This window comes from Physella acuta, unplaced genomic scaffold (assembly GCF_028476545.2).
Source record: "Physella acuta isolate Inbredline_101_S28 unplaced genomic scaffold, ASM2847654v3 ptg000511l, whole genome shotgun sequence".
NCBI classification, from domain to species: domain Eukaryota; kingdom Metazoa; phylum Mollusca; class Gastropoda; family Physidae; genus Physella; species Physella acuta.
The window spans coordinates 794,101-810,996 of NW_026732030.1; the positions used below are offsets into that span (position 1 = coordinate 794,101).

The window sequence follows — 16,896 nt, forward strand, 5'->3', positions numbered from 1 at the left end:
CCCTAGTTTCAATAAAAATGTAACAAAAAACCTTTGCTTAGTAAATACTTACATTTAATTATTAGCAGTTTTAGTCCCATAATTTAGCTCAATGACCGTCTTATCAAGACTCTGAAACTTTGTTACTGGCGCTGACTTTTTACAAACAGAATATTTGCTAAACCTCTCGATCCCCTCTTTTTTTTTGCCAGTCCCATATTTAAGCTTCAAATTATTATTACACAATTACAAAATCATTACACAATTACATAGTCATAATAATGACTGAATAAACATTACTTAGTTACAAGTCTTTCAGGGAAATTATGTTAATTTTCGTTCACAAAATGCATAAAATATTGACGATCATCAGCTCATATTTAATTATTTGTTTGATGAGACTTGAGAGGTGAGTCACATCTCTAGCTTTTGTGGCGGATGGAATGTGCACGCATAGTTGTATGCCTAGATGTGACATTTTGTCACTGTAAAGATCTGACATATTGTCACTCTAAAGATTTGGCATATTGTCACTCTAGAGAACTACTGAATAGGTGTCCTAAAATTTTATGTCTGTGTTTGTTTGCAAAAGTCTGAAAATATAAAATGGAAGAATGTAGTAAAAAGTGCACGGTGTATCACATAATATATGAAGTGGATAATTATATGAGCATATGAAATGGAATAATATATAAGCATATGAAGTGGAAGAATATATGAGCATATGAAGTGGAAGAATATATGAGCATATGAAGTGGAGTAAGAGAGACGCGACAAAACGAAGAGTAGGTTGAACAGAAGTTCAAAGTTCAAGTGTTTTAAAAAGAAAAGTGGCTCTATAAATTTGGTTGGGTCAATTTGGTAAGGTATGTGGCTAACCAGACCCCCGACCCCATTTTAGTGGGTTGTGTGGCTAACCAGACCCCCGACCCCATTTTAGTGGGTTGTGTGGCTAACCAGACCCCCGACCCCATTTTAGTGGGTTGTGTGGCTAACCAGACCCCCGACCCCATTTTAGTGGGTTGTGTGACTAACCAGACCCCCGACCCCATTCAAGTGGGTTGTGTGGGTCTCGTGGTCTTGAGATATTTCATCCGAGAGAGAGAGAGAGAGAGAGAGAGAGAGAGAGAGAGAGAGAGAGAGAGAGAGAGAGAAGGCGAGATTTGTGTGTGTGTGCGTGTGTGCGTGCGTGAGTGCGTGTGTGTGTATAAACACGATAACTTGAGTACCATTTCAGTTAGATTGACGAAATTTCAAATGAAAGTATTACATTAATTTTGTATTTTTCTTTCAAATTTTGCGCGTTATCCGGTAAATAGTAGCAATTCTTTTTTCGGTTTCTCAAAACAAGGGTTCATTTAAGTCAGGCGGATTAAATTTTACGTATGTTACATTCTATGCGCATATTTCTTTCAACGTTTGAACAATTTCCGAAAAACGGAAGCGGTACATAACTCCCGTGTGAATACAATCAGTATTTCTTCCAGACTTTTTTCTCCGGGGGGAGGGGGGGGGGGTGGTTATCTGAATACGATAACTTGAATACTGTTTTAGTTAGGTAACATGTAAGATCTCATACTTTGGTTACTTTCAATTATTGAGTGACCTCCGATAAGGTAGTACTTTACTCTATTTTAGATCTCTAAAATACCCATATGGGGCCATAACTTGAGTATCATTTCACTTATGCAGACGGCATTTCATACAATGGTACACGATCCTATTCTTTTGATTCTGTCACATTTTGAATGAATTCCAGTGATCTGATATTTTTTATGAACTGGCCTACGTTTCGTCATCTTACCCCCCCCCCCTCTCATCCACTTTTCTTTGTTTACTAGTCCTCATCATGAATTAACTCGAAAAAATGCGCATTTATTGCTCAATTCATTCCTGACCCCACCCACCCCTTCATGATCTCACGAGAACGTGTTAATGAGTGCGACAGTCTAAAAAAAAAATGAAATATTTTGAATAACGTTGTAGTACTTTACTCTTTAAGTGGCTAGGTCCGGGGAACTAAGGGAAGTAACTGTAGCAGCAAGTTTACAAAAAATAATTTTCACACTGACTACAGCTATTGTCACCAGATTGAGGTTACTTTGATAGAGGCAGCCCTTTTACAAGTGTTAGTATGTATTAGACTAGGCCTAATTTTATCATTTTTTAAAAATTAATTACGGACGAATATTTGTTTAAAATAAACACTTCTCAAGTGGATTTTTCTTTACATTTCTAACTATGTGATTGTGTTTTCTTACTTTGAATTTTAGTTAACAAGCTATCAATATTACATTTTAATAAATAATTCCTACCACGTGGTCTGCATTAGGGTATACCGTTTTGATAATGAACCCATTCCATGCCGACCGTATAAAGATGATCCTTGGATGCAGGGCCATGGGATAGCTTTTGATCAAATAAACTTTTAATAAACCACTGCTTTATTGACGGTTATCAATGTAGACATTTTTGTTTGTTTCACATATAAAATATTTTAACTGGTACTTAGTACATTCTTTTCTCAAACAGAAAACTTGCCCACCGTTTTCCACCGACTTCATTAAGATGGTGAGTTTTATTGCATTTTTTTTGTTTTTTAAAGTTTGTTGCAATCCTTTTACAATTGATGTACTTATTTAAATGCAAATTGTTGTACACACTTAAACAGTTTTTGATTTGTAAAAGTTGGCCAGACTTGAAAAATCTACTTATGAAAAGGGCAGGCTATTTTTTAGTTCATCTCTCACTTCTCTCCCTTAGCGGGATTGTCTTTACCTTGGTCCAGAGTGACCAAAAGCTTGTTACAATTTAACTTGGTCAAGTTTGTACAAGATTTTGTTACAACTTAAATTAGTCTTGCGTGTCCAAGATTTAGTTACAACTTGACTTAAATTAGTCAAGCGTGACCAAGATTTTGACATCCGACAGTTGTTGACTTCAATAAACAGCGCCTGACACCACCCAGTTGCTGATATTCTCCTCACACCATCCAGATATTCTCATCAATTTATTTTTAGGTGAAAACATCAACAGCTTTGTTTACTGCCGTCTTTGTGGTGGTTGGTGCAGTCATCAATGTACACGCTTCCAGTAAGTCTGTTCACCGGATGTGTGTGTCTGTGTGTGTGTGTATGTGTGTGTATGTGTGTGTATGTGTGTGTGTGGTGGTTGGGGCAGTCATCAATGTACACGCTTCCAGTAAGTCTGTTCGCCGGATGTGTGTGTATGTGTGTGTGTATGTGTGTGTGTATGTGTGTGTGTGTATGTGTGTGTGTATGTGTGTGTGTGGTGGTTGGAGCAGTCATCAATGTACACGCTTCCAGTAAGTCTGTTCACCGGATGTGTGTGTATGTGTATGTGTGTGTATGTGTATGTGTGTGTGTGTGTGTGTATGTGTGTGTGGTGGTTGGAGCAGTCATCAATGTACACGCTTCCAGTAAGTCTGTTCACCGGATGTGTGTGTATGTGTGTGTATGTATGTGTGTGGTGGTTGGGGCAGTCATCAATGTACACGCTTCCAGTAAGTCTGTTCGCCGGATGTGTGTGTGTATACGTGTGTGTGTGTGTGGTGGTTAGAGCAGTCATCAATGTACACGCTTCTAGTAAGTCTGTTCGCCGGATGTGTGTGTGTATGTGTGCAAACTATAATTTAATTATTTTGTTTTATTTGCGAAGTTAAAAGGGAACTTCTAAAATCAATGCTCATGCTCATGGTCATGGTAATGACATGGTACTAATACATGGCATAGTACTGATACATAACCTAGATAGGATGGTAAAATACATAACCCAGAATTCAAAGTATTTAAACAGACACAAACAGCATCAATATTAAAGACATGGTTTTATTTAATTTAGCAAAGAGATGCTTTTCTAAACGTCTTGGCCGATTTTAGCGCGTGGGCTGTTGTCTGTTTACAATTGATGTGGGCTGTTGTCTGTTTACAATTGATGTGGGCTGTTGTCTGTTTACAATTGATGTGGGCTGTTGTCTGTTTACAATTGATGTGGGCTGTTGTCTGTTTACTATTGATGTGTGTTGTCTACTTACTACTGATGTGTGCTGTTGTCTGTTTACTATTGATGTGTGTTGTTGTCTACTTACTATTGATGTATGTTGTTGTCTACTTACTATTGATGTGTGTTGTCTACTTACTACTGATGTGGGCTGTTGTCTGCTTACTATTGATGTGTGCTGTTGTCTGTTTACAATTGATGTGGGCTGTTGTCTGTTTACTATTGATGTTTGTTGTTGTCTGTTTACAATTGATGTGGGCTGTTGTCTACTTACTATTGATGTGTGCTGTTGTCTGTTTACAATTGATTGTGGCTGTTGTCTGATTACTATTGATGTGTGTTGTTGTCTGTTTACTATTGACGTGGGCTGTTGTCTGATTACTATTGATACATCGATCTCAACACTCTCCAGATCGCAACGAGAGGGCCATCGGTGGCCAAGAATTCAAGCGGGGCCAGTGGCCATGGCTGGTCCTACTAAAAGGGGAGATAGTCACGAGCCGACTGTTTGGTCTTCTCCCCCTCGGCAAGAGATACGCCACCTGTGGGGGTGTCCTCATCTCTGACCAGTGGCTCGTGTCTGCTGGACATTGTTTTGAGGACAGGTACGTCATGTGACGTCATATCCTGCAACAACACGAACAATGCAAACAGATACGCATACAGACTTATATATGCCTTTTATATAACTTTTATACAATCTTTATCTACACATACATCCAAGCATACATATAATTATATCAAAATAAACGACACATTGTGTATCTACACATACATGCATACACACAGCATATCATTCATATATACATGCATAGGATCTACACGTTTTAAATAAATAATACACATACCCGTATTTGCCTTATGTTAAACATGTTATGATAATTATTTTCCTATTCCTTTTTTTAAACAAACTACACCAGCAACTGGAGATGGAAAGCCAGTCTGGGATCTGTGAGGTACAAGGTAGGCAAGTCTGTCGGCAGTGGAAGCCCCCCCCCCCCCCCCTCTTAGGCTACCATTCTAACAGAACTATTCACTTCCATGAGAGGTGTCGAGTTCGAACCCTCGGGCAGATAAGGCTCGATCCCTCCCAACACTAAAAATTAAGAACGAAGAAGAAAGATCTGACAAAACCATTTAGTATCAGAAAACTTACGCTGTCAACGTTAAAGTGATAAACCTACGCGGATATAAAAAATGAAGATAGTTTTTGCTTAATTTTTTTCTATCAATTTTCCCTAAAACGTTTCTTATTTGATTTTCCCCGCCCCCATCCCCACTCAACTGTGTCTAACAGGGGGGGGGGGGAAAGGAGATTACGCCCTTATCAATACCCCCCCCCCCCCCACACACACCTTCCCTATATTGCCAAAAAGATTGAGATATCACACCCCCCCCCCCAATCCCATTACTGTTGGGGCTAGAGTTACGGAAAAATAACTTGATTCAATTTTTACCCGGTTCCTCTGCTAGGCAGTCTTAGAATGCTTAGGGAAAATACAAAATCCGATTTGTTCAGTGTCAGCCTATTTCAGGCAACTTACAGCATCCCGAGTTTTTCACTCTGTCGGGAACATGTACAATATGTTCTCTGGAAGGGGGGGTGGGGGTGGCAGGGTGAGGTAATAATCATGACTGACATTTACAGGGGGTAAACGTAATAGGAAGGGGGAGGGGGAATTGTAGTTTACAGGTCTAACTGAAACGCTTTGTCTTCAATCTTTTAGCCGTCATTCGGTGATCGATTCTTCAATCTTGTCGGGAAAGTGATCGATAGCGATCGGCTCAGAGTCTGGGAGGTGAAAGTCGAGAGAATCATTATCCACCCCCACATCAATCGCACAGGTAACAAATCATTATCCACATTCTCATCAATCGCACAGGTAACAAATCATTATCCACCCCCTCATCAATCGCACAGGTAACAAATCATTATCCACCCCCACATCAATCGCACAGGTAACAAATCATTATCCACCCCCTCATCAATCGCACAGGTAACAAATCATTATCCACCCCCTCATCAATCGCACAGGTAACAAATCATTACCCACCCCTCATCAATCGCACAGGTAACAAATCATTATCCACCCCCTCATCAATCGCACAGGTAACAAATCATTATCCACCCCCACATCAATCGCACAGGTAACAAATCATTATCCCCCCACCCCTCATCAATCGCACAGGTAACAAATCATTATCCACCCCCACATCAATCGCACAGGTAACAAATCATTATCCACCCCCTTATCAATCGCACAGGTAACAAATCATTATCCACCCCCTTATCAATCGCACAGGTAACAATACTATTGTAGTGGTTGTATATGCAACACGTCTGTTTAAAAAACCACGCATAAAGTTGAGTAGGCAACATTTGAATTAGTCGGAAATCGCCAAAATTAGCCAACATACATACACACACACTCACACGCATATATATATATATATATATATATATATATATATATATATATATAATATATATATATATATATATATATATATATATATATATATATATATATATATATATATATATATATATACACGAATCCAATAGAGTTCAGCAATGACATCGCTTTGGTGAAGCTATCGAAGGCTGTGCCCGCCAGTGGCAGATACTCCAACATCAGGAGCATACCACTGCCATCAGAAGAAGACAGCTCCTTCCCTCAACCTGGTCAGGTCTGTGTCACCAAAGGCTGGGGGTGCACCACTAAAGGTGAGCTCACGTTTAAACTTCACACAACCTGTTCAGGTCTGTGTCACCAAAGGCTGGGGGTGCACCACTAAAGGTGAGCTGGGGGTGCACCACTAAAGATGAGCTCACGTTTAAACTTCACACAACCTGGTCAGGTCTGTGTCACCAAAGGTTGGGGATGCACCACTAAAGGTGAGCTTAAACTTCACACAACCTGGTCAGGTCTGTGTCACCAAAGGTTGGGGATGCACCACTAAAGGTGAGCTTAAACTTCACACAACCTGGTCAGGTCTGTGTCACCAAAGGTTGGTGGTGCACCACTAAAGGTGAGCTTAAACTTCACACAACCTGGTCAGGTCTGTGTCACCAAAGGTTGGGGGTGCACCACTAAAGGTGAGCTCACGTTTAAACTTCACGCATTTGCACGTGTTTCCAAGTAACTAGTTTCAAGGCTGCCAGTGCTAATTTTATGGTTATAGACTATGTAAAGGCGGATGCAATGCCAAGTTTCAAGTTCAATAGCGGACTTTGTGTTTTATGTGACGTTATAAGTATAAGTATATACAATGAAAATTTAAAACAGGATGTCAATTTAATTTTAGTATTAGAACAGTGAAACAAAAAAAAATCGAGTTTATGTCTACTGTCCAACCAGGACATCACATGCTTCAACATCTACCAACCCAAAACCTCATTACTTAAACATCTACCCATCCCGACCCCCCCCCCCCCCATTACTCTAACCAGATCAAGGCCCATCTAGTCATGCCAGACAGATAGAGATCCCCGTCTTAGAGCCGGCAGTTTGCAACTTAACATACAGGAAGTCAATGGACAATAGAATCTGTGCTGGACACATCAACATGGGTGTAGGGGTGTGTCAGGTAAGTTGTATGTAATATGTACCAGCGAGATGTAATGTCATATGTACTAGCAGTAAGCACGTAATACATACCAGCAGTATGTATGTACTACGAATCAGCAGTATACATGTCATATGTACCACGTACCAGCAGTATGTATGTAATACATACCAGCAGTATGTATGTTATGTATGTACTACGTACCAGCAGTATGTATGTTATGTATGTACTGTACCACTTCCCACTATTTTTGTTCAGGGTGACAGTGGAAGTCCTCTGGCCTGTAAAAAGGGAAACAACTACGCCCTAGCTGGGATTGTCTCATTCAACAGCAAACACCACCCTGAGAACTATCCAGCCGTCTTCACCAAGATCCACTCCTATATCCCATGGATAAAATCAGTGATGACAACATTCAACTAACTTGTCCACCCAACAAACTAGTTCTTTCCTTGTGTACAATAAATTTTGCAAATAGTTTTTAGAAAATAAAACCTATTTATACTTTTCTCATAAGTTCAAACAGAAATAAATGTAACTGCTGCACAAACTTGTTACTTTAAAATGTTGTCATCCTGTTGGTTCAATTTGCAACAGTGTGAAGTGAAATTATTTGATGTGAAATGTGAACAGAAACTTTAGGCAACATTGGTAGGACATTTTTTTTAAAATTTATTATTTGATAGTTGCCCTAGGCCTAAAAACTAAACTCTGATGCTGTGTTATAGCTGGCCAACTTGGCAGGTGAGTTATATCATAGCTGGCCAACTTGGCAGGTGAGTTATATCATAGCTGGCCAACTTGGCAGGTGAGTTATATCATAGCTGGCCAACTTGGCAGCAGTTATATCATAGCTGGCCAACTTGGCAGCAGTTATATCATAGCTGGCCAACTTGGCAGCAGTTATATCATAGCTGGCCAACTTGGCAGGTGAGTTATATCATAGCTGGCCAACTTGGCAGCAGTTATATCATAGCTGCCCAACTTGGCAGGTGAGTTATATCATAGCTGGCCAACTTGGCAGCAGTTATATCATAGCTGGCCAACTTGGCAGCAGTTATATCATAGCTGGCCAACTTGGCAGGTGAGTTATATCATAGCTGGCCAACTTGGCGGCAGTTATATCATAGCTGGCCATCTTGGCAGCAGTTATATCATAGCTGGCCAACTTGGCAGCAGTTATATCATAGCTGGCCAACTTGGCAGCAGTTATATCATAGCTGGCCAACTTGGCAGGTGAGTTATATCATAGCTGGCCAACTTGGCAGCAGTTATATCATAGCTGGCCAACTTGGCTGCAGTTATATCATAGCTGGCCAACTTGGCAGCAGTTATATCATAGCTGGCCAACTTGGCAGCAGTTATATCATAGCTGGCCAACTTGGCAGCAGTTATATCATAGCTGGCCAACTTGGCAGGTGAGTTATATCATAGCTGGCCAACTTGGCAGCAGTTATATCATAGCTGCCCAACTTGGCAGCAGTTATATCATAGCTGGCCAACTTGGCAGCAGTTATATCATAGCTGGCCAACTTGGTAGTAGTTATATCATAGCTGGCCAACTTGGCAGCAGTTATATCATAGCTGGCCAACTTGGCAGGTGAGTTATATCATAGCTGGCCAACTTGGCAGCAGTTATATCATAGCTGGCCAACTTGGCAGGTGAGTTATATCATAGCTGGCCAACTTGGCAGCAGTTATATCATAGCTGGCCAACTTGGCAGGTGAGTTATATCATAGCTGGCCAACTTGGCAGCAGTTATATCATAGCTGGCCAACTTGGCAGCAGTTATATCATAGCTGGCCAACTTGGCAGGTGAGTTATATCATAGCTGGCCAACTTGGCGGCAGTTATATCATAGCTGGCCATCTTGGCAGCAGTTATATCATAGCTGCCCAACTTGGCAGGTGAGTTATATCATAGCTGGCCAACTTGGCAGCAGTTATATCATAGCTGGCCAACTTGGCAGGTGAGTTATATCATAGCTGGCCAACTTGGCGGCAGTTATATCATAGCTGGCCATCTTGGCAGCAGTTATATCATAGCTGGCCAACTTGGCAGGTGAGTTATATCATAGCTGGCCAACTTGGCGGCAGTTATATCATAGCTGGCCATCTTGGCAGCAGTTATATCATAGCTGCCCAACTTGGCAGGTGAGTTATATCATAGCTGGCCAACTTGGCAGCAGTTATATCATAGCTGGCCAACTTGGCAGGTGAGTTATATCATAGCTGGCCAACTTGGCGGCAGTTATATCATAGCTGGCCATCTTGGCAGCAGTTATATCATAGCTGGCCAACTTGGCAGGTGAGTTATATCATAGCTGGCCAACTTGGCAGCAGTTATATCATAGCTGGCAAACTTGGCAGCAGTTATATCATAGCTGGCCAACTTGGCAGCAGTTATATCATAGCTGGCCAACTTGGCAGGTGAGTTATATCATAGCTGGCCAACTTGGCAGCAGTTATATCATAGCTGGCAAACCTGGCAGCAGTTATATCATAGCTGGCCAACTTGGCAGCAGTTATATCATAGCTGGCCAACTTGGCAGCAGTTATATCATAGCTGGCTAACTTGACAGCAGTTATATCATAGCTGGCCAACTTGGCAGCAGTTATATCATAGCTGGCCAACTTGGCAGCAGTTATATCATAGCTGGCCAACTTGGCAGCAGTTATATCATAGCTGGCCAACTTGGCAGCAGTTATATCATAGCTGGCCAACTTGGCAGCAGTTATATCATAGCTGGCCAACTTGGCAGCAGTTATATCATAGCTGCCCAACTTGGCAGCAGTTATATCATAGCTGGCCAACTTGGCAGCAGTTATATCATAGCTGCCCAACTTGGCAGCAGTTATATCATAGCTGGCCAACTTGGCAGCAGTTATATCATAGCTGGCCAACTTGGCAGCAGTTATATCATAGCTGGCCAACTTGGCAGCAGTTATATCATAGCTGGCCAACTTGGCAGGTGAGTTATATCATAGCTGGCCAACTTGGCAGCAGTTATATCATAGCTGCCCAACTTGGCAGCAGTTATATCATAGCTGGCCAACTTGGCAGCAGTTATATCATAGCTGGCCAACTTGGTAGTAGTTATATCATAGCTGGCCAACTTGGCAGCAGTTATATCATAGCTGGCCAACTTGGCAGGTGAGTTATATCATAGCTGGCCAACTTGGCAGCAGTTATATCATAGCTGCCCAACTTGGCAGCAGTTATATCATAGCTGGCCAACTTGGCAGGTGAGTTATATCATAGCTGGCCAACTTGGCAGCAGTTATATCATAGCTGCCCAACTTGGCAGCAGTTATATCATAGCTGGCCAACTTGGCAGCAGTTATATCATAGCTGGCTAACTTGACAGCAGTTATATCATAGCTGGCTAACTTGACAGCAGTTATATCATAGCTGGCTAACTTGGCGGCAGTTATATCATAGCTGGCCAACTTGGCAGCAGTTATATCATAGCTGGCTAACTTGGCAGCAGTTATATCATAGCTGGCTAACTTGACAGCAGTTATATCATAGCTGGCTAACTTGACAGCAGTTATATCATAGCTGGCCAACTTGGCAGCAGTTATACCATAGCTGGCCAACTTGGCAGCAGTTATATCATAGCTGGCTAACTTGGCAGCAGTTATATCATAGCTGGCCAACTTGGCAGCAGTAATATCATAACTGGCCAACTTGGCAGCAGTTATATCATAGCTGCCCAACTTGGCAGCAGTTATATCATAGCTGGCCAACTTGGCAGCAGTTATATCATAGCTGGCTAACTTGGCAGCAGTTATATCATAGCTGGCCAACTTGGCAGCAGTTATATCATAGCTGGCTAACTTGACAGCAGTTATATCATAGCTGGCTAACTTGACAGCAGTTATATCATAGCTGGCTAACTTGGCGGCAGTTATATCATAGCTGGCCAACTTGGCAGCAGTTATATCATAGCTGGCTAACTTGGCAGCAGCTATATCATAGCTGGCCAACTTGACAGCAGTTATATCATAGCTGGCCAACTTGACGGCAGTTATATCATAGCTGGCCAACTTGGCAGCAGTTATACCATAGCTGGCCAATTTATAGCTGTACCAGACAAGAACCCATGGTGCACACGTTTACATGTAATACAAATCAATTTTTTTTTTTAACAAAATGAAAACAAATTTTTAAAATGAGTTTTTGAAAAGTGTGAGAAAAAATTAAACAGTAAAAGATAAAAATGCTTAGCTGATATGTGCAAAATTTAATAAAAATTACACTAAAGTAAATCAAAATTTAACTGGCTGCAGTTGCATAAAAATAATGGTAAGAAACCAAAAGATTTTTTTTATAAAAGTGCTACTTTTTTATCAGATGAAAAAGTCTAACACATTTGATAATAAAACATTAATAATTTTCTTAAAAATCATGGAGATAGAAGTAGGTTTTGTTCCTAGATCACATATTTCAATGACAAGTTTGACTTCAAATCACAAAGAACATATTTCTGTGACAAAATAGCACTTAAAAAAAAAGGTCATGGTGTATGCTAGTTTTTAATCCTGTGTGCTCCAATACAAGCTTTCCCATTCACAATATTATAAATATATATATATACGTTTAAGCTTAACTTCTTTTATGTGGATTCATAAAAGAGTCACAGTCAATTAAAATTTTGCTTTTCTGTCAACTTTTAAAAAATCAAAAACTTTTGCAACCTTAAAAACAACTCACCAAAAATAATTAAAATAAAACTTAATGTTGACAATTTAAAATATATTATTGCACCAAAGAGAGTAGCACCAATAATTGAGTAGCCTGACAATGTCTTATCAACTGTATAATATCATCTGTGTTTGTATACAAGTACACCAGAACTTGTTGAACTTCGTTCTCTGGTTGATGCACATGTGGTGGAGTAAGATTCTAATTTATTTGGAAGAAAACCAGAGGCCTGTAGGACATACAGAATACAAGATACAGATCTTAAAACTTTGGACTGTAACACAAAAATATAAAACATAAACAAAAAGTGGACATACAAATCTTAAAACTTTGGACTATAACACAGAAAAAAAAAAAAGAGTATTATACATAATGAATAAAATTAAGCACAAATGTTACTGACCTTTGCAAAGACACAGAATCCACCTTTAGCTAATATTATTCTTTTCTCTTCTAATGTTAAACTTTTAGCTTAAGAGGCAAAAACAAAATAGAAATTTTTAGCTCAAAAATTAGGAAGAAATTTTTTAAAATAATGTCATATAATTATAAGCAATTATAAGCAACTTAAAACACAAAACATTTAACATGCATACAAAAAGAACACATTTAAAAGGCAGTGCTTGTGTTTAGTATACATAAAAACAACATCAACAACAACTCCTCAACAGGTAATTAATTCACAGTAACTTTAATGGTTATAAATAATAATTTGTATAGAAAAAAACCTCATCCTAATATACCCCACACTACTTTACCTTAAAAGTTCTATGACCACATGACAAAAAGAGGATATTTTTTTAACTAGCTTTTTATAAGAAAAACTGTTCATGATGATCTTAAAATGAAAACAATACCGAAGGTCCCTATTTACTTACACAACAGCTAAAGAAATTAAACTAGAAAACAAAAACTCATAATGCTTACCATTTTTGTAATATTTAGCTATCATGAGTAAAGTTCTCGACATTTAAAGTTCACTTTTCAAAATTACATATTTCTACAGACCAAGAATGTCAAGTTGTAAAGAATTCTATAAAAATTGAATAAAAAAATCATTTTACTCACAATCAGTATCAGCTTTTCTGTCTTCAGGTCTGAGGAAATTTTAAGATGCAACAAATTATTATTCATCAAGTCAAATTAACTCAGAACAAAATAATTATGTATTTAATAAGTAGTTCTATAAAAATATGGAGTTTTACAAGCTAGAGAAAGAGTTATAAAGTAAAATCGTTGTGAAGTGGATAAGAATTTCTAGGTGTTATATTAAGAATACAAGAGAAGGAGAATGAACATTTTTTTCTAATGTTACCCAGTCACCTAGCAAATAATGTTTAAAATTATGGACAAAACTGCTAATGCCTTCAGAAGTAATACATTACTAACTGGAGCTTTTTGAAAATGACAAAGAGCAAATAAATAAATAAAAGTATTATGTGCATTTTAATTCTACAGAACCTACCAGGGGCAGAAAATTAAAAAAAAAGTATGATGTAACAATTTAACTCCACATAAACAATTTCTCTTACCTGGGTAAACCTACAGAACAAACACTGTTGTAACAATTGTCTTGGACTCTGGATCCCTTAAATGAAAGGTAAAGAATTAGCAAAAAAATTGAAGAAAGAAGTTTAAGAGGAAAGATTAATACTTTAAGTTTGTAACCACACTCTCAGTGGTCGGTAAGACTTGCCATACCATAGAGACGCTCTCAGGTGTAATTTTGAATAAGAACACAAGTAAAATAATTCTTATCATTAATTTCCTCTAAAAAAAATAATTCTTTATTTTTTATTCTTTAAAACTAAGTGATCATCTTTGCACAAGTACAATAAATAATTTCTTAAAATTAATATTAGTATGTAGGGCATATTCAATTGTGATTAATTTATATCAGTGATGTGTGGGTTTTAAATCAACGGGTAAAAAGTTATGAGTCATTTTTCAGCATAGGTACTGAAAAAAATTAAGTGAAAATAAATAATTCCAGTCAAACATGAAAATAATTCCAAGCTTAAAAAGTTAATAAAGTTTTCTTTTTGTCTATCTGACACTGTAGAATTTTTTTTCATGATACAGTGAATACATCATTATTTAAATTTTTTTTTTCATAAGTACCTTTGTTGTTTTGAAACCTGAGAACCCCATACATTTTTTCATTTCTTCCTCTTCTTCTGTTAATGCTGTCTTGACAACCTCTTCATCTAAACATTTTTAAAATTTCAATGGTAGCAACATGGGTCAATAAATAACATTTTTCACAAATTATGCAAAATTTTAAATTGAGTATTTATATTAATAGAATGAATGAATGTATGCAGTTTTTAATACCAAGTAAAATGATGATTAAAAAACAAACAAGAGTGACAGCTAATATTATGAAATACCTATGCAAGTGTAGTCATTCTTGAAAAACCTTTGTTTTGGTCTACTGTAACTTTTTTCTTCATGTCTATAAAAGTAAAAAATTATAATATTGCACAGCTGAGTTAGCTGATAAAAAGTAAAAAATTTACTTTAGTGAAGCATGAGAATACTACTTAGCATACAATATCTATTATCTTTAACAGTAAATTGTAAAAAACATTTTTTTTTAAACTCTGAGCTTATTAATTTACATCATTACCTGTTTGTACACTGAAAGCAGCCCTTGTTATGCAAACTAAATAAATATTGTGCTAATTCATCATCACTTTTATGGAGTTTTTTCTTTAATAATACCCACTGATCAAAGTTCTGTGGACTTAAATAGACAGAATGATTATGATTTAATTCACTTGGATCATTTTCAAATTTTTCACTGGAAGGGGAGCTTTGATAATACACCTCTGTTCCTTTATAATGGTTAGAGTTAGAGGCTGCATCATATATCCTTTTTCTGCTACTATTTACACTTTCATATTTGTCAAGAAAAGCATTCTGAGAATTTCTGTTGGATCCCATTCCAGCAGTTGATGCATTTTGAGAAGTTCCACAATGTATCGCATTGTTACTTCCAACATTATTTTCAGAAGTGTAACTACCAAATGCACTTGTGGAACTGAAATTTTCTGCTGTATTTCCTAAACAGCCATTGCTGCTATTATAAGAATTGATAGTATTAGTATTAGATCCATTCACACTTCCAATGGAATCACAGACACTATTTCCCACATTTGTTCTTAAAGAGTTTCCGCTATTCATAGCACTTCCTACATTCATAACATCAATGTTATTTGTATTCCCATTACTTCCCATACCAGAAATTCCACCAGATGTTCCAACAGTCATACTGGTGGCAGAATTTGTCATGTAAGATTCATTTGGAAAACTATAATAATTGCTATCACAATCACTTGGACTTGGCTGAGTCGGATTTAGTTTAAAAAAAGACTTATTATTATTATCTTGTAAAACATTTGCACCTATTCCTAATTGTTGTAGTTGAATGTTTGATAAAAACTGAGAAAGTATTGAGGCTCCCATTGTTGCTAGCCCAACAGCTGGCGTACTGTTCACACTTGGACTAGGACTAGGCATAACGTTATTATTTGCAAGCCCTTTGAAGTTGGTGACACATGTGGGAAATGAGTTAACTACGGAAGTTGGGTTTGGGATTTGAGGTGAACTGAATCCCATAGGCATATAAGAGGCAGCAGCATTGGATGACTGATTGGTAAAATATTTTTGAGTTTGATTGTTGTGCGGCTGAATTCCGCTGATGCTTCCATTACCAGTGAAATAGGTTTCTTCTTGTCTTTGCTGCCACGTATCTTGCTCATTTCCGTAAATGTTTTGGCTTTGTTGACCAAAGCTAATTAAGTTGTTATGCATAAGTGTTAAACTGACTCCGTGCCAGTGGACTTTACAACTTGTTTACAAATTTAACAGACTGTAAACATTACTGCGAAATCCGTATTTTTTACTTACTGCAGTAGACTACTGCTACAGTACTGCCAGATAATAGCAGTGACTGATTTCTTTTATTCTATTTTAAAATTTAGTTTTAAATTCCATCGTTACGCTAAACGTACCAAAGTTAGAAAATATTTTTGAAAAACAGCAAACAAACAAAGAATTAAAATACATCACTTAAAATAAAACTTAATCTTTTGTTTGGCATAGTAATTTGGTATTTTAAATACTCTAATGCAAACTACAAAGTGGCTCAAATATCACGTCTATTCGCAGAAACTAATGTTCAAAATAATACCCCCACCCACACCCGTTTCTCTACTAGATCAAGATCTAATAGAACGGACTAAGCATGCTTAAAAAAATATAAGGCTCATAATGAATAAATACATTTAACTCTTTAAAGAATTTTTTTCTTATATTTTCTTACATAAAGTAGACATAAACGGAACTGAAAACAAATAGATCTAGATATTATAAGTCTATTAGAAATAAAAGGCCCATATAGTAGATCTAATACATTTTTTACAGATAGATCTATCAACCAAGCTGAGCCTTTTTCTTTATGATTTGTTCAAACCATTTTATGAATCGTATCATCCGTTTTGTACTATTAGCCTAGGCCACTAAACTTTGCTTTTAAAACTAATAATTTTAAAATGTTAATATTTGTTTTATTTAATAAAATGTAGTTTTATATAGTTATATTGTGTAGCTCTTTA

General features: G+C 37.7%; 2 protein-coding genes across 4 annotated transcripts; one reads left to right on the forward strand and one right to left on the reverse strand.

Moving 5' to 3' along the window:
* Positions 1–1,958: 1,958 nt before the first annotated feature.
* Positions 1,959–8,049, forward strand: LOC131944820 (serine protease 1-like). 3 transcript variants are annotated; one of them, XM_059305641.1, is made up of 10 exons: positions 1,959–2,111; positions 2,512–2,550; positions 3,000–3,045; positions 3,558–3,584; positions 4,412–4,604; positions 4,920–4,962; positions 5,727–5,844; positions 6,566–6,727; positions 7,454–7,590; positions 7,828–8,049. In XM_059305641.1, exons 2-10 carry the CDS (start codon positions 2,548–2,550, stop codon positions 7,990–7,992), a joined length of 894 nt encoding a protein of 297 aa, XP_059161624.1. In that variant the 5' UTR covers positions 1,959–2,111; positions 2,512–2,547; the 3' UTR covers positions 7,993–8,049. The 3 variants fall into 3 exon arrangements, with proteins under 3 accessions (XP_059161624.1, XP_059161623.1, XP_059161625.1); XM_059305640.1 differs by lacking the exon at positions 3,558–3,584 and having other exon boundaries at positions 3,000–3,072; XM_059305642.1 differs by lacking the exon at positions 3,558–3,584 and having other exon boundaries at positions 1,978–2,107; positions 3,000–3,072.
* Positions 8,050–11,651: 3,602 nt separating this feature from the next.
* On the reverse strand, positions 11,652–16,210 carry LOC131944878 (uncharacterized protein DDB_G0283357). The gene is made up of 7 exons (XM_059305755.1): positions 14,907–16,210; positions 14,668–14,732; positions 14,399–14,484; positions 13,810–13,865; positions 13,346–13,374; positions 12,681–12,748; positions 11,652–12,506 (listed from the first exon to the last, which is right to left on the reverse strand). Exons 1-7 carry the CDS (start codon positions 16,091–16,093, stop codon positions 12,399–12,401), a joined length of 1,599 nt encoding a protein of 532 aa, XP_059161738.1. The 5' UTR covers positions 16,094–16,210; the 3' UTR covers positions 11,652–12,398.
* Positions 16,211–16,896: the final 686 nt, after the last annotated feature.